This window comes from Suncus etruscus, chromosome 2, assembly GCF_024139225.1.
Source record: "Suncus etruscus isolate mSunEtr1 chromosome 2, mSunEtr1.pri.cur, whole genome shotgun sequence".
NCBI lineage: Eukaryota > Metazoa > Chordata > Mammalia > Eulipotyphla > Soricidae > Suncus > Suncus etruscus.
The window spans coordinates 68,911,361-68,935,832 of NC_064849.1; the positions used below are offsets into that span (position 1 = coordinate 68,911,361).

Consider the following 24,472-nt stretch of genomic DNA (forward strand, 5'->3'; position numbering starts at 1 on the left):
AAAGAGATAGTACAATGATTAGGGTTTCTTGTTTTGCACAGTTGACCTGGGTTTTTCCCTAACCACATTTCATTCCCAAGTTCACTAAGAGTAATATTTGAGTGCAAAGCCAGGCATAAATCCTGAACACAGACTAGTGTAGGGGAAGGAAGAAAGGAAGGAAAGAAAGAAAGGAAGGAAAGAAAGAAAGACAGAAGGAAAGACAGAAAGAAAGAAAGAAAGAAAGAAAGAAAGAAGAAAGAAAGAAAGAAAGAAAGAAAGAAAGAAAGAAAGAAAGAAAGAAAGAAAGAAAGAAAGAAAGAAAGAAAGAAAGAGAGAGAGAGAGAGAGAGAAAGAAAGAAAGAAAGAAAGAAAGAAAGAAAGAAAGAAAGAAAGAAAGAAAGAAAGAAAGAAAGAAAGAAAGAGAAAGAAAGGGAGGATGGAGGGAGGGAGGGAGAAAGAAAGAAAGAAAGAAAGAAAGAAAGAAAGAAAGAAAGAAAGAAAGAAAGAAAGAAAGAAAGAAAGAAAGAGAGAAAGAGAGGGAGGGAGGGAGGGAGGGAGGAAGGAAGGAAGGAAGGAAGGAACGAAGGAAGGAAGGAAGGAAGGAAGGAAGGAAGGAAGGAAGGAAGGAAGAAAGAAAGAAAGAAAGAAAGAAAAAAAGAAAGAAAGAAAGAAAGAAAGAAAGAAAGAAAGAAAGAAAGAAAGAAAGAAAGAAAGAAAGAAAGAAAGAAAGAAAGAAAGAAGCCTGGTGTGACCCAAAAACAAAAAAAAATCAGGATAGGAGATTATTTTTTATCATCACCTGGTGAGGTTTGACTTTAGCCTGTACATTGTAAAAAGGACAGATCACTATAGGATATTAATTAAAATAAAGAGGGGGCAGTTCTTCTGTTTTCCTTCAGCTGGTATGTTGGGGGCTTTGGCAGGACAGCTGGCCATAGGCCCCCTGGGTTGACCACTTAGTCCAGGGGACTGAGATCCCCCCACACCTGAGTGGTCTTCAGGGCCATGCCAGGTAAATCGGGCCCTGGGGAGAGGATGGGGGAGACAAATTCCTCCCCTATGCATACTGGACCCCATTCAGGAGTTCTTTTCTTCCTAGTATTCATTTTAAAAGCATATATACTTTTTAACAACTCCCAAAAATATTCTTAATTCTCGACTATTTCTAGGGGAAAATGTGGAATTCCCTAGATTTGGAGGATAATATTCAAATAGGTCCCTAAAATCAGTGTATATGTAGACTTGACTTCCTATACAGTGGTCCTCTCTGACTGCCAAGCCTAATCCATAAACAATTCATCTGTACAATGTACATAGCCCCTCTGATATATTTCCCCTCCTCCACACCAGAGCCCCTTCTACTCCCTCATCACCCAATCCGGATTCGTTATCTTCTCCTTAATTAACCCTCTTTACCCTCAGTTCTTTAATTTGTTAGGCACCAAGACCGACCTCTTGCCACAACAGATTCTGCCCCTTCACACACCCCTACAAAGCTCATTATTACTCCTTAACTCTCTCACCCCCAACCATCAGTACCCCACATTTACCCTTTTTACTACACATTTTTAATCACAGACCAAAGTTGTGCATTGGATTTAACAACCCCCAACTGTTTCAAAAGACATAAAATGGACACATATGTCTTTTGAATATTTTATGTGTATTTTCTTTAACAGCTCTAACTCTTTCTAAATATTCTTTTACCGTGACAATTCTACCCACTTTTTATCTTGTCTTCTCTCTATGAGCTGTTTAATAAGGAATTTTGGTGGAAGAGTCCCTCAGTTTAATGTTTATAATTGAACCATGCCATGGTGATTGTTGGACTTGTTCTTATGACCCCCATATGCGCCGATAATGCCACTTGGCATTGCTCCTTGTTTGCATAGGCACATTAAATTGGGAAAATACTATGCACACAAATAAGTTCTTATCTAATAGAGATTGGAACACACAAATCTCGTAGTGCAATGGTACCTTACACCCTGAATATTAATATAATGACCTGGCATAGGGCTCAGAAGAATGGGCATCCTCCATTTACCCCTGAACCAGGGAAGCTAACTACGAAACATCCAATGTTTTTTATAACAACACCTGGAAGCAATCCTCTACCAGGGAAGAACCTACCACTGCTCTGACATCAACCTGCTCAAAAGAGACTTCTCTTACCACTAAGAAAACTTTACAACAACAACTTAATTGTGAGGTGAAATGAGAGGATGCTCTGCACCATCCTGACTGCAATATAGGATATGCAGATTCCAGGATCTTCAACACAGAAGCATGATACCAACAACAGAGACTGTGTGAAAAATAAAAGTGTATTGGCACTACAGACAATGACCTGGATTGGACAAACTAGTTTGCCTGGAGCCTAGAGTTGTTCTTATGCCAGGAAACTTCAGGGGTAGGGTCTCCTTGTATTTAGGCCAAGGCTTTTCCTTTCCATGTCCCTCATATTTTGGTGGGCCTATGCAAACAATAATTGCCACTCTAACACCGTTTTTACTGTGCTCCTTGAACTCTAATTCTTAAGAAAAACAACCCACTTAAACTGTTGAGGTTAACTTAAACTAATATGTATGTGCATGGAAATGTGAAAAAATACTTTGTCTTCAATGTTTAAGGAGTTACATAAGTTTTATGGCTTTATATTGCTTTGTGTGCTGCTAAGAAATATTATGTACTACAATCTGGGGGCTTCAGGGTCAAAGTAATTGTACATGGGTTCAGTTTTATTTTTCTTAATGTTCTTTGGCTGAAAGTTCAAAGTTAAGATATCAGCAATGGGATGACTGAGAATTCTGTTTATGGGTAATTGTCCTTCCACTTTAACTTTACCTTATTCTCTTTCTTTGCATCTTTGTTCTCATAATTTAAAATATAAATTAATAATAAATAAAGAGAGAATGTTGCACTGATGAAGGGGGGTATCCTGTTTATGATTGAAACCCAACACAAACATGCTTGTAATCATGGAGCTTAATTAAATATTTATATTTTTTATAAAAAGTAATCACCTAAATGTGTCATGCCACTAACTATTGATAATTTTTTAATTATCTTGTAGGGGCTGGTGTGATAGCTTCAACGATGGGAACTCCTTTCACAAGTGGGAAGGAGACTCGGATTCCATTCTCACTCAGAACTTCTGTGTCCTGGAGCATCCTCGAGAACAGCATTCTAAAAATAGTCCCTGGAGTACTGGGTGTGACCCAAACACCACATAAAAGAGTTTTTCCTCTTAATAAATGGTCTTGCAAATGAAAATAAATAAATAAAAGGACAGATCACAAAACTCAGATGAGAACTGTGTGGCTCTGCTCTGGTTGATTTCTTTCTTCCCTTTTTTTATTTTTTTATCCCCCTATTAATACCTTGCATTCCTGTGTTTTCTTGTTATTCTGTATACCAGCAATAACTGAAAATATTAATTTACTGTCAGTTTTAGGAATCTATATTTTCCATGAGCTTTGCCATTTTTACCCAATAACAACCTTGTTTTCTAAAGTTTGTCAAAGGCTTTTCTCATAAATAGCTCCTAATGATAAAATTTTTCACAATTGTGTGGGTCTCTGGCTCAGTCAGAGCCTATAGACAGGGACATGGGAACATAGTACATTCACTGTGGCAAGATCATGATGAGAAGGTCCCCAGAAATGACACGGAAGAAGATAAGTTGGCCATTAAAGATACAGGTCACCATTCTGAGGTATACCAATTTGCACAAATTTACCTTCTTCTTCTTTTTTTTTTTTTTGGATTTGGGCTACACTCAGTGATACTGAGGAGTTACTTCTGGTTCTACAATCAGAAATTACTCCTGCCAGGGACCTGAACATTACTACAGCATTTGCCTTGTATATGACAAACCAGGGTTTGAGCCTTCCAGGAGTGATTTCTGAGTGTAAAGCCAGGAGTAACGACTGAGTACTGTTGAATGTGGCCTCCAAAAACAAAACAAAACAAAAAAAGAAACATAGCTTGGGGAACCATAAACTATCTGAGAGTATTTAGGCCCTCAATGTCTTAATATTGATTGGCTCTGCTCTGGTTGGGGACCATATGAGATGCCTGGGATTGAAACGAATGACTGCATGCAAGGCAAAAGACTATCTGCTGTGTTATCTCTCCAATCCAAAAAAATTTACTATTAATTAAGTTTTTTTTATAATTACATTACCATCTACTTGTATCAAACAATATTAAGTAAAGTTTTGTACCTACTAAGGAGCAGCTTTCAGGGAGGGTGATAAGCTGGTGACAAGGGTAGAGGGAATATTGCGTGAGTGGTGAGATTGGTATTGGAATGTTAGAAGTAAATGTATCATGTATAATTCTGTAAACCATGGTGTTTAAAATTTAAAGTTTTATTTTAAACTTTTCTTTATTATTTGTTTGTTTGGGGGCCACACCCAGAGACACTCAGGGGTTACTTTTGTCTACATGCTCAAAATCACTCCTGTTTTACAGGACCATAGGGGAAGCTGGGGGTAGAACCCAGGTCCATCCTGGGTCAGCCGTGTACAAGGCAAATGCCCTCCCCCTGTGCTATCGCTCCAGCCCCATATTTTAAACTTTTTTAAATGCACAAAGAAGGTAGAGAGAGAGAGAGAGAGAGAGAGAGAGAGAGAGAGAGAGAGAGAGAGAGAGAGAGAGAGAGGTCTAGGGCCACAGCAATAGTACAGTGATAGGGCTTTGCCATGCAAGCAGCTGACCTGAATTTAATCGCTGGATTCTCATATTGTTCCCCAAGCGTGCCAGTAGTAACCACTGAACACCATTGGGTGTGAGCCCCCTTAAATAAATGAACAAATAAATAAAGAGATGGGTCAGTCAGTAGGCACTAAGCAAGACTTTCTAGAAGTAGTAAGACTACAGGGTTCCTCTGCTCAGGCTCCCAGGTTTGAGGTTCTGAACCTGGATCCATGGACACTGTCTTGGAAACTCTCCTAGGAGCCTGTTTCTTGCTGGGGTTCCCTGTGAAAGCTTCTACGCAGGTTCCGGTCTTCATCTAAAACACATTGCTCCTATGACCTGGTGGCTAACTCAGTGCCAGGTCAGCAGATCCCAGGAAGAAGCATGTTCTCAGAAGTAGGGCTAGATATTCCACTTATTCTTCAAAGCTGCTCAGTGGTGGACACTCCTATAGTTTTCTCATTTTTTCTTGAATTCTCCCCCACTCCACTTTTCTAGTCTCAGCTTGCCTCTATCCAGCGTGCCCATCTCAATCCAGCTCGCCTTTATCCAGCTACCTTCTTTCCAGGAGAAAGAGGTAGACTAATGTTTTTTCTTGGGGTGTGCAGCAAAGACACCTTGGCCTCAGTTGACATTTCAACCTGCATCCCCCTTTCCACTTGCAACACATATAATCTCATGTCATCTTTCTGTGTTCCCCTCTAAGACTGATAGAAAAGCAACTTAGATTGATCAAAAAGTCCAAAATCCCTCCTGGACAAATATCCCAAAGAGCCGTAGGAGAAATATCTGGACTTTCAGACCCCTCTCTGCTGTTCCCTGTGCTCTTTGCAGAATAAACTGTAGACAAAAAGCACAACATGGGCCCCGAGAGATAGCACAGCGGTGTTTGCTTTGCAAGCAGCCAATCCAGGACCTAAGGTGGTTGGTTCGAATCCCGGTGTCCCATATGGTCCCCCGTGCATGCCAGAAGCTGTTTCTGAGCAGACAGCAAGGAGTAACTCCTGAGCACCGCTGGGTGTGCCCCCCCCCAAAAAAAGCACAAAACACTGAACTCAAACTAAATTTCAGAATAATACAGAACACACACTGACAAACAGAAACAATACAATGTTTGACAGAGAATGGCAGAGAAAAAAATGACCCCTAAGATAGGGTTCATAGGAGATTTATGAGGAATTTGGAGCATCTTCCAAATTCCCAGCCAGTTAACTTCCTTTGCTGACCCTATATCAGAAAAAAGGCCCTTTAACAGAACTACATCCAGCTCCAATTAACATAACTAATAGTTATTAAAGAATAAAAAAATAGAAAAATAATTTAGAGCATTTAATTTATTTCTTTAAATCGCTTTTTGTTGAATCCCTCTATATTTTCTTGCACCAAAAGTTTTACTGCTTGTTATTATTTTTAAAGGTAAGGAACATGGCTCTACCCAACAGGCTCAATATTTTCTGCATTATAGAAGTCTTCTCTATTGTGAGGGTCCTGGACAGCACCCAAATATGCAATATTAGGTCTAGTTTTTCCTGGGAAGCACCAAAAAATGTAACATTGGTACTAATTTTTCTTGTACATTTTCTCATCTTTTGCAAAGGAAAGAAGATTATAGCCAAAGCTAGCAGATCTTTATGTTCAAAGGCTTCTTCTTTCAATTCTGCCTTTTCCTCATAATCCAGCCAATTTTTACATTTTTCTACAGAACCTTTATAATCAGAAGACTCATGAATTTCTGATTTAGTCTCCTGAGTCATTCTAATTTAGATCTATTATCTATAAGATTCCTAATTTGTATCCATATAGAAAACACTGCCAGATGGATTTGTGTGTGTGTGTGTGTGTGTGTGTGTGTGTGTCATTTTGTTCATAAAATTTTTGGATGTCCTGGCTCACCCTGGTCCACTCTCCTAGAGACAGACTGACTTTTTTAGGGAACCAGGGACTAATTTTTTGTACAAATTGGAGAAATTCTTTCATCTGATATTGGGTGATTTTAGACCCACAACTATGCAAGGCATAGTGCAACATATCAAAGAACAACTGTTCTTTAGAATGAACTTGACCCATAATTCTTAACAAAAAACAAACCTTCTTGCCTTCTTCATTTTATATCTTTCTTTATCAAGGGGTCCTAGGTACTCTGCTAGGTCCTTTCCATGCACCTAAAAAAATAAAAAGAAGTAGAAAAAGAACAGAGATAAGTAGCCTATCTTTTGTGATGGCACCATATGGTAGGTGCAATATGTCACTGACACTCAGGAATTTTCTGGGGCCTCCTGAAATGTGTGTGCATGGGTTGGTTCTAGGAGACAGAGGCTAAGGAGTAAGGTTAGATTCAAGCTCTTTTCTGTTTATTCAAAGCAAAGGATGAGATATTTATACTTAATTTCTTGACAAGTCTTAAGTTTCAGACAAAGTTAATTTATCAGAAAAGGTCTGGAGAGATAGCACAGTGGTAGGGCGTTTGCCTTGCACACAGCTGATCCAGGACAGAAGGTGATTTGAATCTCAGAGTCCAAAATTGTTCAAGCCAGGAACAATTTCTGAGTGCATAGCCAGGAGTAAATCTTGAGCATCACTGGGTGTGGCCCCCCCAAAACCACTGATTCAGGAGTTTCATTTTGTTACCGTTTGTTGTTTCCTGAAGTTCTCTAGCCATGAAGGCCAGTCTCTTGAAGACTGGCATTATCTTGATCTTATTCCAGTTCATGCATTCTGAATTAGGGCCTAAAATGTTAACTCTTGATATGACTGCATGTAGGCTACCATCAAAGCTAATTTGAAAATGAACAATTATTCTGTAAGACTAAATAAAGAATATTAGAATCCACACAAATGTTAAATCTAAGTAATTTCGAAAATGTCAGCTGAAGTTATGTCTCAATTAACATTTATATTACATCCTCTTTTTTCCTGGATGCCTCATAGACAAGTAACCAAGGCTTTTCTTGCCCTAGTACGTGTAAGTACAGGCTATTTTTTCCAATCTTTCTTTCTTACAGATACTACTTTTCATAGTCCTTTCTGTGAGTGCAGTCTGGTTTTAAAAAGGTCCTGCAATAGTAGACAGCTCCTTTAAGTATTTAGGGCCTTTCCAAACTTGGTGCCTTCTCAGGATCTGTTTACACAGGGAATGATGTCCTTCCTGATATACTTGGTATGGCCAGATAGCTTGGGGCAGTGTTAATGAAAATAGGCTTGTGAAGACCCAGTATGTGGTTTAAACCATGTGGTTCTTACAAAATGGCATCTCCTCTCCCTACCCAAGGCCTGAGAAAAAGCCTGTCACATAGCCTTTACAAAATAGCATCCCTCCTTGTTCAGAACACAGGTCCCAACAGAAGTTGAGCACTTTATTCCTGAACTGATAGGTGGCCAGTCACCACACAGAACAGAGGACAGAGTGCAGAGAACAGAGATAGATTTATTAAGACTGCACTGAGGGCCCACAAGCCAAAGGGACTTGGAGCACCAAGCATAGTGTAGGCACACAATTTATCCTTATTGCTTCAAGGCTCATAAAGCAAAGATGTTAGATTAAGATGAAAATCTTGTTTATGAGCCCAGATTGCTTGTCTTGTCCAGTCACTGCCCTTCAGGAAACTGGTGTGTGTGTGTGTGTGTGTGTGTGTGTGTGTGTGTGTGTGCGCGTGTGTGTGTATGTTGTGTGTGTATGTGTGTGTATGTGTGTGCAATTTTCCTAATCTTGTTCCAGGTACTAGGCTTCCTAGATGGGAAAGGTACTGTTCTGGCTCATAGTATCATGGTTTGTTCATGATATATGCTGTGGTTTTAATGTTGGTCTATGAATAGAAGAATTTGAAGAGGATTTTTTTCTTTCTTTTTTTTTTTTTTTTTTGACCTGTTTTCCAGGTCCAGTCTGCTGACCCCTTCAGTGCCTGAGGGCTCAGATGTGTCTGGGGACAGGCTCTGCCCATGCTGCCCTCTCAAGAAGACGATTTCTGAATTTTCAATTTAGCTAAATAATAAAGGCAGATTTATGTGACTTGATATGACCTTTTTTTTTTTTTAACATAAACACTCCCTAAACATCTGATCAGTTGATATACATATTTACAAGGCCAAAATAGACAAGGGTAAGGGAATCTTCCTTATTCAAGTGGGCTTGCCCGAAAGCAGCCAGGGCCCTGACAGACAGAGGTTTGGTCAGTCCTCAGCCCTGGTTGGATCTCCAGACAGGGAGGAGGTTTAAGTCTAGGTGGTAGGAAAGAGTTGGGGAGGAAGAAAGTCCGGGGAGAGGCCCTAGTCAGAGGAGGGAGGGATATCTGGAAGGAGATTGTCCTGCCCCAGCCAGTCCCAGTCCGTAGTGGGCTTTCCAGCCTTCACTAGCGCAGAGGGGAGGTCTGAGCTCTGCACACCTGGCAGAAATATGAGAAAATATGCAGCTACGAACACATCTTGGGAGGATTCCTGGAATGCTCATACTCACTGGGCCAGGAGGTCAACCCCCACCCCCCCAACTGATCCTGCTCGGGGAGTCAGAGGGTTACCTGGTAGCAGAGGTGTAGTGAGGACAGAAGGAGAAGAAGCAGCCACTGCCACAGGTCCTGTTGAGACACTAACTGGGATCCTTGTATCCACCCCAGGCCAAGCCACAACAGCTCCGTGGCCCTGAGGCTGACTTGGCTCCAGCAAGAACCCAGGCAAATGGTGGACATGTTCGGAACACATGAAACTAGAGTCTGGTTTCTCTGGAGCCACCTGGACTTGAGTCCCACACTGCCCTGGGCATCCCTCAGTCCTGGAGAGGATTTTATTTTAAAGCTTGTCTTTTGTCTTTATATGTTGTAAGGTCTGGGCTTTTTTCTGTTGTTACAAAATAGCAAATATGAATTTGTTACAATAAATGAAAACCAAAACAGCATCACTGGTATGACACAAAATAATAATAATAATAATAATAATAATAATAATAATAATAAAACTCCAAACTGTTGCTATATGTTGATTCTGATGGCTAAAATCTGAATTTTGGATCTAAAAAATTATGACCAGTGCAAAAATTCCTCTAAAGTTTTAGAGGTCACCAATGATACAAAACACAAAACGAAAAGACTGGGGAAAAAGAAAGAAAGCAAGAAAAAGGAAAAAAAAATGATGTAACTAACTGACTTATTATGGCTTAGGAACCACGAAAAGTAAGATAACAGATTTCTATTGTTTAACTGTAAACCTTATCTTAATGGCCATGACTCAGGTTTTACTACATACTAAACTGTCTGTATCTTACAATTGAAGGCATAATTTAGAAAGAGGAAACCTCAGTTTTCCCCTCTTAGCTTTAGAGAGTGGTTTATTTTAGCTGTTCCCATTTTATATTCTAGCCATTTCTGCCGTTTCACAGACTCACTTTGAAACAGTGGGAGCCTGTAGATTCCCAAGCCCACTCCTGAGGACAAATGGATTAAATGATGTTTCAGGCCTTGGTCTGGCATCAGAGGCTGGGAGATGACAGTAGGTAAAAGACTCTAAAGAATCTTAAATAGCTAAAAACTTCTAAGGAAGAAGACAGCCTCATTGACCTAATAGGAAATATGAGAATGGTAGCCTTATCTTAACAACATGAAAAGAATAAAAGAGTCTCAGTTAACTGAACATTGTTCAAACTGGATTTAAGCTAAACAAGTGGTGACTGTGGTTCTCTATGTTAGTCCATAGATCTCAGGTTCTTGAACATTTTCAAGAATAAAAGCATGAATTAATGAAGATGCTCAGACAGAATTAAATTTTTCTAAGAAGACCCTCACAAAAAGAGCCTTAATCTTACACTAAAAACCTGCCCTATTGGGAGCTTCCTTCTCTTCTACTTTTTAATAAACTTTTCTTTTTCTCTAGCCCTATCTGAAAATGGGTGCCAAGGATCAAACCCAAATTAGGTATATGCAAGGCAAGCACCCTAACTACTGTACTATTGCTCCAGTCCACATATTACTTATTTGGGCAGGGAGGGGTACGAACTATACCCAGAAGTGTGATTCTAAAGAGCTACATACACTTCAGTGATTGGTAGGGTTACTCCTGACAGTGCTCACAGAACATGAGGTATTAGAGATGGAATCTAACATACACTTTAGTCCTTCAAAGTATTCCCAGCCTGAGAAATATAGTCTTAATCATAAAATTTATAAATATAATAATAAAAGAGAGACAGTTCAGAAATTTAGGCACTTCCCTTACATATGGTCAACCTGGTTTGATCCCAGGCACAACATATGGTCCTCCATGTCTGCCAGGAGTAATGCCTGAGCATAGACCAAAACAGTGACTCTGAGCACCGCTGGGTTGGTCAAGAGCCAGCATCCCTGAAATCTAAGTTTTATTTGTAATTTAGTCTATTAATATATATTTTATTTTTGGTTTTGGTTTTCTGGTCACACCCAGTGGCTTTCAGGGGTTATTCTGGCTCTGCACTCCGAAATCGCTCCTGCAGGCTCAGAAACCATATGGGATGCCAGGAACTGGGATCTGTCCTGGATTGGCCATGTGGAAGGCAAATGCCCTACTGCTGTGCTATTGTTCTGGTTCCTAGTCTATTAATATTGCCTTTGAGATCTTTGTCATTTTGGTTAAATGTGTCATTAATTATTACTTTAGGTGAATCTGTTTGAAAATTTTTTAATTCATGACATTTTTCCAGAAGTCAAAATTCTAAGAATACAGACTTAATTGATCAAAATATGGTCTTAAATTCTAAGGTTTTTATACTAGAATTAATCTCTCTTGTGAAAAGAGATATACCCATATAAATGAGGCTTATTTGATATGTTCCAATGTCATAGAAATCATTGTAAAATAAGTAGACATGTTGAATCTTCTCAGTATATGTGAATAGTAATATAGTTATACTAAAGTTATGTGTACCTCCTGATAACTATCACATATTCCGGTCAATTATGGGTATCTTACAAAATTGTATGTTGAAAATTGAGCAAATTTTCTTGCAAATTTTGCTGTAATAAGATATTTAACTGTGGCCATTCACAGTTAAGTGTCTTTTGCCATTAACAGAATTGCATTCTGTTTAGAAATGCCAGCAGAAAATGGCTCTGACAAATACCCGAGAGTATAGATTAATTATTGACCTGAAGATAAAAAAAAATGCAGGACTCATGGAAAAGCTTGTACTTAAATATTACTGAAGATCCTGCTTTTTAAGATGTACTGAGTAATTTTGACTGGCATAAGCGTATTAAGTTGCATTAGAGTAAGCAGAACTGAAAAATTTGCTTTTCTTGTTGATCCTATCAGTATCTTTTAATATGTCATAAAACTGTGTTTTTTGCCTCAATCTAAAAACTTTTCTTTGTAAAGAACATGTGGGAATTGGAAGACAGAGGCGTTTTTTTGGTCATCGGAAACAATACTACTTTAGAAAGTAAGATTTTAAAAAATGGAAAGCAAGATGGAGCTTAACAAAAGGCACAAAATAATGTCTTATTCTCTTTCTTTTTTTAATATTTTTAGCTTTCTTTTAGGCATGTGATTTACATGGTTTCATACATAAAACATTCTAGCATCACACCCTCCAGTATCAGCTTCTCTCCACTCTTGTCCTAATGTTTCCATTAAAGTTCCTCCCACTCTCATTCCCTGCAACAAGCTTCCTAATAAGGACCAGGTCTCAATTTCTGCTATTTTGGGGCATTTTTATTCTCACAGTATTTTTACAAAACTTGGATACTTGTAGTTTAAGTTTAAGTTTAGCATCAGTTGCTCTAAAATTATGTCCCTACTCCTTGACACCTCAAAGCAACCCCATTTAACTTGGTTTGATTGTTCACAGCATCATGCCATGCCCCTTTGGCTACATGAAGGAAATTGAGGGATAAAATAAGTTTGGCTTTAGTTAGTAGGAAGCATAATGTCTCACCAGAAACACTGTCAAGAAAAGGAAATATATGTTCCTCCTCTTTCCTCCAAAATCTAGGACTCTCTGAGGCTAAGTGTATTAAAATGGTCTAGCCTTAGACCTCCAGACTTTTTTGTAGGCTCATTCTTAGGTCTCCCTCCACTAAGCTGCTTTCCTTCTTAGGAGAATGGTTTTGTGGTGGGACTCGGCTTGAGCGTTGGCTTTCTTGATCCCCTACTTGTACCCTTTCACTGTGTGGCTTACTTCTTCATTGACGTTTGCTTCCAGACTCATGTCTCATCAGATCCTCCTTTTGGAGCCTGGGTTCCAGTTATAGATGTCGCCCAACTCGGAACTGAAAGAGTAACAGGGAATCAAAAGGACTCTGCCTTCTACTGATGAGATGTTCATTTTGTTGCTTCTTTGGTGGATTTCATCCTTCTGGGTTTTTAGGCTTATGACTTTGGTTCAAAATCATGTCATTTGCTTGGGCTTCAGTTAGAGGATCCTGGCTTCTAACCATGACCAATACAAATTATTCTCTGTTTTGAGCCTTTACGATGAAATGGAAAAGCCTATTTATGAACAGCCTATTGTAAAAATATGACAAGAAAACATTGGCTTAAATTTGATTATCACGAAGTTCAGAAATAGCTAACTCATCTATATTTCAAAGAAACCTGCTGATATAAATACAGCTGTTTAAATTAGTGGGTGTTTAACTACACCTTATGAATGCTCCTTATAGAAGTCTATAATAATTATCTAACATTTTACCAACAGAAAAACAGCTGGAGGATAAGGACTCTCACTATAGTGTTCATTATTAGAATGTTTCAGTGTTTTCATTTCTATTCTATTATGTTTATAATAACCTTTAATGTTTCTGTTAATAATGATCAGTAGAGATATAGTTTGGATTCCCTAGTTTCACATTATAGTGATATTTTCTGTTAGACTCCGAATACATTTAATTAATAATTTATAATAATTAGGGGACCGGTGAGGTGGCGCTAGAGGTAAGGTGTCTGCCTTGCAAGCGCTAGCCAAAGAACGAACCGTGGTTCGATCCCCCCGCGTCCCAAATGGTCCCCCCAAGCCAGGGGCGATTTCTGAGCGCATAGCCAGGAGTAAACCCTGAGCGTCAAACAGGCGTGGCCCAAAAACCAAAAATAAATTTATATTAATTAATAACTTAAATCACTCATTTTCCATTTGATTTTACCTGCCTCTATCTTTTATTATCTCTCTCCACAGAGATTCTTGGATAAAGCATCTGAATGCCATAGACACTTTAAATTGCTCATCACCATATCACTTAGTATTCTAGTCTAAAATACTGTGATTGTTTTAAGAATGTTCTATGCAATTTCTAAACCACAAAACCCTTTATTTCCCCCAGAACAATTCCTCTAATCAATGTAGATTACTTTACGGAAATAGAAAACTTTTCCACCTGACATGCTGGCTTTATATGTTGTAGTGTTTTGACCTTTCTACCTGGGCCAATTTTTCCTATGAATTGATCCTTTTGTCCATCTATGTGTGAGTATGTAAGTGGTAGCTACATATGTTTAATGTTCATCCATATTATATGTAATGCCTGTTGATATGGTATTTAGCCCTTCCTTCTTGTATATGGCCATTTCTTTTTCCTGGGAAGATGATGCCACCTCTCCTGCAGCAATGGCACTGATGCTTATGGTACCATTCCAGTATAAGATCTATATATATCAGTCTAGATGTACTTGTTGTGGACAGCCCACTGCATAGTGGAACTGGGCAGCACCATTGACTTGTGAACTACTAGTGGTCTTCTTCAGTGGCTCACTATACATGAGGGTCTGCTCTGTGTCATCACTCTGGCTGCTGCTGCTGTCGGAATCACTCAAGTCTTTGAACTACGAGTCATCCTCAAAGAAGAGGGTAGGCACACTGGTGTTGCTGATGTGTTTCGGTGATGAGTTTCTACCACTTTATTTCACCAGACTGTTGCTAACAACTAATTTCGGCCTCTGAGAAATCCTTGGAGCTAGAATATTTCCTGATCTGTAAATGTTGTGAGCCATTTTTTTCAGACTCCTAAGACTGCGTTGTGAAATGAAGTTTTAATTGGAATTTATCCTTTCCTTAGACTATATCAACAGACTGAGAGGATATGTATATTTTCTTTATACACTACCTAAGTGTATCTCTTCAACATGTATATTCTCCATTGCGTATTTCAATATGCAGTTACAGCTTTTCCATTTTATTTAGATTTGCTAGTAGAAATTCTTAGAAGAGGGTATAGACAGTACCTTTGACATTTTTGTGCTTTTGATAGAACCAGGATAGAGATGGTTTAGTTTATTATCTCTCCCTTAGGCTACAATAGTATCCTATGGTATTGTTTCTTTTGCACAAGTGCATTAAAATCAGAAAAAAATATTTTTGATGGTTTTTGGGCCACACCCAGTGACTCTCAGGGGTTACTTCTGGCTATGCAGTCAGAAATTGCTCCTGGCTTGGGGGACCATATAGGATAAGGGGGATAGAACCCAGGTCTGTCCAGGATCAGCCACTTGCAAGGCAAATACCCTCCCACTGTGCTATTGCTCAGGCCCTTCCTAAATGTATTTTGCATATATTTAAATTTTTTAAATATGAGTTTTTGTGGTTTACAACAGTTTTTCCTATGTTCAGTTTATATACTTAGCTTGATCACAGGACCAAAGTGTGAGTACTCACCATGGATAAGAATGGTCACTCGTCTTTTCAACACCACAGATGAAGTATGGGCAGGAAGAGATTAGAATTTGCTAAACTCAGTCACAAAATACCTTTCTTCCCAAATCAGGCAAGTTCCTTCAGTTCTTCAGAAGGCGAAAGCCTCCCAGGTGGGGGCAATTGGGCGCCTTCTGCCCACCCCCAAGTGGTATTAGGAAACAAGAAATTCCAGTCAGTGCTGCTTCTGGATTCTGAGAAGGAGTCAGAAGGACTTTGTTTTCCTTTCTCTTGAGATCACTTGTTCTTGACCTTTTGCTAAACTCGAAGTTCTACTTGGAAAAACAGCCTCCAATGAATCAACTAGGACTTGGTTAGAGTTGGAGCATAAGGACTTGTATGACTTTCTCTGCTGCTGCTCCTGGTGAAGAAAGATGATGAGAGAAGATGTGTAATAGAGAAGATGGGATAAGAAAAACCTCTGTTGGCAAAGACTAACTTCCCCCAGCAGCACTGCAAAGAGAATATCCTGGGTCATCCCACACCCTCTGTTCAAAACATTTGTTGTTCGTTGAAGAGGAACCTCTGAAGCTCCTCCAACACTTCCCTACTTAAGAACCAAAGTCTTTCTTCTTTACTCCTCTGGGATCCAGACTGAACTTTCTCTCTGGGAGAGATTAAAGATCCAGGTAAGCAAGTTAAGAGGTGAACTAGGAGTTCTTTCTACTTGAGAGTTTCTGTGAGGCTGGCAGAGTGGTAGAGGTTACCAGGAAGAAAGCTGGCACCAGTCAAACATCAGCTGAGTGTAGAATGGGAGAACCCTAAAGTACATTGACTATGTACAGATGGAAGCTGCCCCAGGTGACTCCCCAGGGAAGGGAGTAGCTCCTATTTGAATTCAGTGGTAGCTATGATCCCTATGACAGGCAGAGTTGAGTTTCCCTTATTCTTTGGGACTAAAGGGCTTTGTGAGCTCTGGTCCTGAATTCACTGTGATGTTTTGGGGCTATGATTTGGCTAATGGTATATCTCTAAAGATGCTCTCAATATTTGATATAAACGTGTTTTATTTTAAAATACATTTTCAATTAAAAAAAAAAAACAAAATAACCACCAAAAACTTTTAGTGTTAAGAGACAAGACATTTAGTCTTTAGGCCACTTCTGCAATCAGCATTTGGAGGGAAGATTGGAATTTTCTAGTAAGTTGGCATCAAAAACTCCTGAGAGAATGTGGAAATATGTTTATAAATTCTCACAGGCAAAGGTGTTTCTTCCTGCCTGCGTTGTAAAGAGACTGTGATCAAGGAGACACTAGGTAGAATCAGGTCTTCTCATCTTTGGGACCTCAGTTTTTCTCATCTTTCCCTTTTCCGTCTCATTTTACAGGGCAGGCTCCTGCAGGCAACTGAGAACACCATGGCTCTGAAGAAGTCCCTCATCTTGTTTCCCATGCTGGCTCTGATTCTGCGGGTGCTGCTGGGGTGGGTCCGTCCTTCCCTGGCCCAGGAACCAGGAGCTATGAGGTTCATAAGAGAGCATATTGACCCACAAGTTCCCTTCACAAGCAACACAACCTACTGCGATGTCATGATGGTGCTTCGGAATATGACTCGAGGTGCCTGCAAGGAAGTGAACAACTTTGTGCATACGTCCCTCCCAGAGGTCAATGCTGTCTGCCATAACGATTTCACTAAGTGCGCGAATGGGTCAAGAGTCTGCCATCAGAGCAGCTCCCCCATGATACTCACACATTGTGTCCTGAAAAGGAGCTCCAAATACCCCAACTGTACATATTGGTCCAATCCAATTGCAAAGTACATCGTGGTGATCTGTGATGGGAACCCATATGTGCCTGTCCACTTTGACCGTTGTATTTCAACCTAATGTCAGAGACGGAGGAAGCCCCACCACCTAATTGCAATGGTTTCTCTTTTCCCCTCGTCAGAGGGAAATAGCTCAATTCATACATGCTTCTTTGACCTGATACTTACCCTGTGTGGTTTGAGGGCTGAGGAATGGGTTCTGAGATGGACTCATGTTAACAATTCATAGTTTCTTTCAATAAAACCTAGTTACAAACTTACCTGCCTTACTGTAATTGTATTCACCCAGGGACTCTGTGTATACCTCTATGTGATGGGCAAGAATGGTAGATTTGGGGGCCGAGAGATAGCACAGCGGCTTTTGCCTTGCAAGCAGCCGACCCAGGACCTAAGGTGGTTGGTTCGAATCCCTGCATTCCATATGGTCCCCTGTGCCTGCCAGGAGTTATTTCTGAGCTTGAGCACCGCCTAGTATACCCATCCCCCCCCAAAAAAGATTGGTAAATTTGATTAGTTTTGATGAGATGCAGATGGAATTATTAGTTTATTATTAACTTCTATCTAAGCCTTTTACTGATTGATCTTTTCTAGATTTATTTATGTATTATTATTTATTATTTATTTATGTATTATTAATGTATTTCCATCTTTCTTTCTTCCTTTTTTCTTTCTTTTCTCTTTTTTCTTTTTCTTCCTTACTTTTTTCTTTCACTTTTCTTTCTTTATCTTCCTCCCTCCCTCTCTCCTTCCCTCACTCCCTCATTCTCACCCTCCCTCTTTTTCTCTTTCCCTCCCTCTTTTCCTCCCTCCCTCCCTCCCTCCCTCCCTTCCTTCCTTCCTCCCTCCCTCCCTCCCTTTCTTCCTTCCTCCCTCCCTCCCTCCTTCCCTCCCTCCCTCCCTTCCTTCCTTCCTTCCTTCCTTCCTTCCTTCCTTCCTTCCTTCCTTCCTTCCTTCCTTCCTTCCTTCCTTCCTTCCTTCCTTTTTTCTCAGGGCTTGTTCTACAAGGACTACATGAGGATCATATAGGGCCAGAGATTAAAACTGGTTGTTTTATGGCAACGCACGAGCCTTATCCTAGGTAGGTACTATCTCTCTGATATCTGTAGAGTTCTTGATACAAGAATAAACCTTGGGGCTGGAGAGATAGCACAGCAGTAGAGCATTTACCTTGCATGCAGCAGATCCAGGATGGATGGTGGTTCAAATCATGGCATCCCATATGGTGCTTGTGCCTGCAAGGAGTGATTTCTGAGTGCTGAGTAATCCCTGAGTGCTGCTGGGTATGACAAATAAAAACAAAAATTAAAGAATAAACCTTGTTTATGGATTTTTTTCTGTTTGTTTTGGGGCATACCTTGAGTGCTCAGGGCTTACTTCTGACAGTGCTCAGTGATCACTCTTAGCAGATATAGGGGGATTATGTGCAGAGTTGGGAATTGACCCAAATTAACTGTGTCAAAGGTAAGCACTTTACCTACTGTACTGTCTCTCTGGTACAAAGATAAATCTTTTTACCTATGGCTGTTTTATTAAAAACAAAATTCCAGTCTGGAACACTGTCAAGTTATATGGTCGTGCTGAATGAACTGATAGAGAAACTAAAATACAAAATTATTGGGCAGCAACTTGAGATAAAAAAACAACAAGTTGGACACTTTCCATGCATGCAGCTGGCCACTTTCAATCCCTGGTATCTCATATGATCCTGTAAGACCCACCAGAAGTAACTCCTGAGCACAGAACCAGGAATAAACCTCATTATTGATGGATATGACCACTACCCCCCAAATCTTGGGAAAAGAAAGAAAAATTAAGATTAGCTCTGGGTAAACTAGAGGAGTCTGTGAAATCACAATCCTAAATTTCTGGGGCGTTGTGCCCCCTTTCCTTTTGTCATTGTTTGTGGTGACCAGGGGTCACACATACCTGGCATATCAGGATCACACATTTGCCATGATCACACATTTGGCTGCGCTCTGCAGTGATGGGAGAGTCACATGAAGACTAAGGTGCTCTCCAGGAGTCACCACATTGTTCACACACATGGTTGCACTTCCTGGTCACACATCTCATGGTGCTCACTGTAGTTGCACTCCTTACTGTGGTCTCTCACTCACACTTGGCTGTGCTGCAAAAGGTTGCTTGCAGCATCAAGAATCATAGGCAGCAGAGCAATCAGGACCATGCTCATTTACATGTGTAGCACTAGTTGAACTCTTAGTCTCATACTATTGAGGCCACTGAACTCTCATACCCTTGGTGCTGAACAGGCCCTGCAGATCAGGCTGATTTATTTTTGTTATAAATGACTAAATATGAGAAATGGTCATCTAACTGGAAAGTCAAGCCTTAAACTTAGGAGCCAGGAGGGAACTTATAGATCTATCAAATTGAAGGAGAATAAGGTATCAGTTTGCTAGTTTGCTAGTCAGAAGTTCTAGTCAGATTTATTTTGTTTTGGGTGTTATTTTTAGGGGGTGCTTACCCAATAATGCTCAGGGTTTACTCCTGGACCCAGGGTTTATTCATGGTTCATTCCTTGTGGTGCCTGGGATCAAATTTGGGTGGCGGCATGCAAGGCAGGCACATTATCGCTCCAGTCCCCAAATGCTAGTTTAGGAGAGTAACAAAACTTAAAAATGATTGAACAAATAGCAGCCTTTACAGACGGAGAAGAGCAAAGAGTGTGACCTGTCAGACCATCCCTGATCTGATGAAACTCTCCTCTATTCTCAGAAGAGCAATTGGACTCTCAGACTGGTTAAGCAACTTGCTTCTGGCTTACTGAGAGTTGGTGGCAAATCTAGGATTAGATCTTGTTCTTGCAGTGCTTTTACAGTCATTGTTCTCTTTACCACTAGAAATTATCTTCAGAAATTTTCCCTGTCTTGGAGGCAGCTGTCACCACAGATCACTTGTGCACTTTCTTCTAGGTTCCCAGTGCAACTGTCTCTGAATAGACTCCACAATGCCCTTTTTTAATCATACCCAGTGGTGCTCAAGGGAATCCTGGCTCTGAATTCAAAGATCACTCCTAGCAGGCTTGTGGAACTATTTGGAATTTCAGGGATCAAACCCAGGTGACCACATGCAAGGTAAATGCTCTATCCATTGTTCTACTGCTCTCTGAGTGATCTTCATTCTGTGGGAAGAATAGCCTGACACTAAAGGAGAACTAATCCCTTCCAGGAAGTGAACCAAGGCAGGTAAATCTGACACTTTAAATGCTCCCATGCTAAGATGGAGATCTGCTGTCTGCTGGAGAGCAAAAATAATCAAGTCCAAGAAAAATAAATTTTTTATTTGTTTTTTGATTATAGGGTCACACCCAGCATTGCTCAGTGATTATTCCTGGCTCTGTGTTCAGAAATTACTCCTGGCAGGCTTGGGAGTCCATATGGTGTGCTGGAAATCAACCCAGGGTCCATTCAGGATTGACCACTTGCAAGGCAAATACCCAACCACTGTGCTATTGCTCCAGCCCCCTAAGGAATTTTCAAAGAAAGATAATGTCAAATTTCAAATTTCTAAAGTCAACTTTAGGAATATCACATTCTCTTTTTTTAAAACATTATAATAATTTTTATTTTGACCAAAGTGTATTACATATATTTTGTAGTAATATTTTAGGTATATATTATCATTGAATCAGGGAATTCCCATCACCAAAGTTGTCCCTCCACCCCGTTCCCAGCTTGCATCCCATATCGCCCTCCCTTATTCCCAGGCTGCTAGTATAAGTGGTCCCCTCTGTGTCTAGCTCGTTATAGATTGGGTATCGATTCTTTTCTGGTTGGATTTGGATTTGGTGTTTAAGTCCGACTATTTTTTATTACTACTTAGTGATCATACAACTGTTTGGTCTTGGTACCCTCCATTATTTCCCCTTCAATTTGAGAGGCAGAGCAAGATGGTTCAAGTTTTGTGGTTCTATTTGAAGAGAAGAAAAGCAATAAAATCGGCTAAAAATCAAATATGCTGAAAATGGGCAAAGTCCTCAGAGGATGTCAACATCAGTTTGAGGAAAGAAAGGGACAAAGGAAGAGACACACTACAATAATAAAAAAAAGAAAAATCAAACAAAAAATCCAATGAGCACTACAGCATTAAAGACAAGCACCACATAATAACCATGGTCCTGAAGTAAAAACAAAACAGAGAAAAAAATATGAAAACAACAATAGCAAATCCAAAAACTAAAAAAATAAATAAACAAATAAAAAATTATCTTGTGCTGCCTTTTTTTTTTTCTTTTCCACAAAGGCACAGTAAATAAGAGAGGGAATTCCCTTGGCCTAAGAGATACAAGGTTCCTCTGCCCTTGAAGTATTCTGTCATGCAAATAACTACAGACTCCTTGCATGTTTATTTACTCTCCCCTAGGTCCTTTTGTGGTGTATGGAAGACATCTGCACCATCACTGGTGATAAAATCAGACCTCTGTATCTCGAGATCTTGGTATCTGCATAGGTCAAGGAATGGAGCTTATGAAGAAGTCTTTTTTGTTTTGTTTTTTGGTCACACCCGGCAGCGCTCAGGTGTTACTCCTGACTCCACGCTCAGAAATTGCTCCTGGTAGGCTCAGGATGCCGGGATTTGAACCAAAGACCTTCTGCATGAAAGGCAAATGCCTTACCTCCATGCTATTTCTCTGGCCCCATGATAAAGTCTTTCTTTATGGTTCTAGAAGTTATGTTCCATCACTGTGTTTTAGTCAGTCTTCTGTAGTTGGTGGTCTTGGTCATTGCACTGATCCTAGGATGAATCCTGGGCTAGAATCTTTCCTTATGTTTCCAGAAGACCCATTCAGTTGCAGTTATCTAAGTCAGACCTCTGGAATTAGAGATCTTGGTTGTTGTATAGATCATAGGCCAAAGCCTAGACTAGGGCTTTTTTATTGGTCCTAGGATACGTTCTGCCCAGTCATGGTTTTCACAGGCAGCATTCTGTAGATAGTGATCTTGGCTTTTGCACAGAATAAAGAATGACAAGTCTTCTGATTTTGTCTTATATTAGCTTATATTAGATGGTGAGGTAAGACAACCTGCACTTAGATTAAATTGTTGCCATTTCCTATTGTCAGGATATCATATCAAAACTGTCACATGTTGGTTCCAGAGCAATATTAAGGATGTCCCAGAGGGGGGTTGGTTCCTGGAGCTGTTGTGGAGAACTGTGTCATTTCTATGTCTGGGATCCAGGGTTCAATGTTGGATGGTCACTGTCTAATTACCCAGAGTCTAACTTGGGTCCACATGACCCAAGGCTCAAGGTAGAAGGTATCCCTGTATTGTAAAAAAGGATGGGATCTTATCCCTAGTGGATAAGAGCTTGTTTTTATACTAAAATTTCCCTTTCTTTAGTATGCCTTTGCAGGAAGAAATGGTACTACATTATATTCCTGGTGCATTTGGGGGTGGGAAGAGAAGAAAACTGAAACAAGACAAAAAATAAAAATACGTATACTCACGAATATATAAAGGAAAAAAAATTTAAATGAATTTTAAAAAAGTAATTACAGGAACAAAGTGATGCAGGATACTACCTTACATTTTGGAAAAAGCATTTTAAGAGATAGTATTACACAGGTTGTAAGCTTATGAAGAAGTATAGGCTTTCCCATTGTCTTTAGAGATTTGCTTGTGGGTCCTGGGATCCAGGGTGCATTTTTATCACATGCCCTGATCTTCTTGAGATTGAGAAAAGATTACCGCAGAGAGTCTTGGGTAGAGTTCTTGCTGTGGGGATCCTTTTGGAGCTGAATACAATATCAAACAAGAGTCCCCGTTAGGGAGAGGTGAGAAGGAGGGCACACTGCATGAGTCAGCAGGGGTGTTGTTTGTAGTTTCTTGTCTGGGACAGGTACGCTTGGGTGCTGGGTTGCCACGACATCATAAACCTTTAGGAAAATTCAGTCCACCAGAGGTATCCTTAGAGTTTTCTGGTGGGGAGAACTGTAATATCCCCCATGGGGTTCCTCAAAAGGCCCGCTGTGGATGCCTTTTCCCCCTACAAGAATTTTTGAAGAGATACTTGGCATTATCTCAGGCAAAATTGTGGCCTCTATCAAATAATTAGGCTCAGAAAGTCCAGCACCAAAGATTTCTAAGAAAACCCCTTTTATGGATATATATATATATATATATATATATATATATATATATATATATATATATATATATATAACCCTATATAGGGTTATATATATATATATATAACCCTAAAAGCAAAGACAATGCTTTTCTCTTTTTCAAATATGTCCTTGCAACTGAAATTTCTGGTAAACAAGGGCGAAATTGACTCTGCTCAGAAAATAGGAACACACATATTAGGAGATTTGGTTTCTTCCTGTTCTTGACCTGATAAACAATAGAGCCCAGCCCAGTGAAGATCAAGTTTCTAGATACTTCCTACTTCCTCCTATCCTATGTTTTGCATTTGAGATTGTTTGCTAAAAAATGCCCTGAGTATTATCTTTCATTTTACCTTGTTATGGTAAACATCCTTCATGCACCTGTGACTGGCTTACCCCTATAAAAATTCTTGTTTGGAAAATAAACTTGTTGCACTCCTGCCAGAAGACGTGTTGACCCACATACTCTGTGTGGTTTCATTTATTTCATATTTCATATTTTTCTGTATGCCAGCATGGGCAACCCACTCTCCCTGAAGTGAATTCATCGAAATTCCACTGGCGCTGCAAGACAGAAGCCACTTGCAGCACTGGGTAATGGCTTATTGGGGTAGGAGTTCAGTCTTGATGCCTAATTGATTAAGAACTGAGGGTAAAGAGTTTTAATAAAGTGGGAAATCGGGTTGGGATTGGGGGGTGAAGGGATAGTCGGATTTCTAAAGGGGGAGAGGAAATAGTACATGGGAGGGCCTATATACACTGTAGGCATAAGTTGTTTACAATTTAGGTTTGGATCTCATGGAGGAGTACTATCACGATGTGCTCATGCCCACATAGAAACATACACTAGTTAGCTGAGGTATAGCTTAAGAAAAAGAGAAGGGGAGAGCAAAAAATAAGAGAACAGAAAAATAGGTAAATATAGTACAAGTAAGGTAAAGAAACTAATAAATCAACTAAGAGAGATTGGGCTGGTGTGTCGAAGTTGGGAGGTTTCCTCAATTTCTAGGGATTTTGTTAGTGATGGGGTTGGGCCTCCCTGAATGAGGGTTTCAGGAGTAGGTGATGACTGGAGCAATTTTGGATACACATAGGTTTCGCATCTCTAGTACTAAACAACGTGTTAGTGAGGTCTATCTATCTAGGTGGTTACCCTATGTAGTATTGTCCTTAGCACCTTATTTATCGAATTTCCTTTCCTAAAGAGGAAGTAACAGTTTTTATTTGACATGGATTGAATTGATGATAATGA

The 24,472-nt window shown here is 39.9% G+C and overlaps 4 protein-coding genes across 6 annotated transcripts in view; all 4 read left to right on the forward strand.

Moving 5' to 3' along the window:
* LOC126001428 (ribonuclease pancreatic-like) overlaps positions 1 to 24,472 on the forward strand; it is a 189,173-nt gene that overhangs the window by 132,703 nt on the left and 31,998 nt on the right. The gene's annotated exons all lie outside the window — the stretch shown is intronic.
* LOC126001426 (ribonuclease pancreatic-like) overlaps positions 1 to 24,472 on the forward strand; it is a 459,609-nt gene that overhangs the window by 132,690 nt on the left and 302,447 nt on the right. The gene's annotated exons all lie outside the window — the stretch shown is intronic.
* The window catches only part of LOC126001424 (ribonuclease pancreatic-like), a 260,537-nt gene that overhangs the window by 24,322 nt on the left and 211,743 nt on the right, over positions 1 to 24,472 (forward strand). The gene's annotated exons all lie outside the window — the stretch shown is intronic.
* LOC126001753 (ribonuclease pancreatic-like) lies at positions 14,393 to 17,148 on the forward strand. The gene is made up of 2 exons (XM_049768991.1): positions 14,393 to 14,482; positions 16,651 to 17,148. Exons 1-2 carry the CDS (start codon positions 14,393 to 14,395, stop codon positions 17,146 to 17,148), a joined length of 588 nt encoding a protein of 195 aa, XP_049624948.1.

Coding starts and splice junctions, on each gene's coding strand:
- LOC126001753 (XM_049768991.1), top strand. CDS start 14,393: ATGAGGGTCTGCTCTGTGTCATCACTCTGGCTGCTGCTGCTGTCGGAA. Junction 14,483..16,650: donor AGTCATCCTCAAAGAAGAGG/GTAGGCACACTG, acceptor CTCATTTTACAG/GGCAGGCTCCTGCAGGCAAC.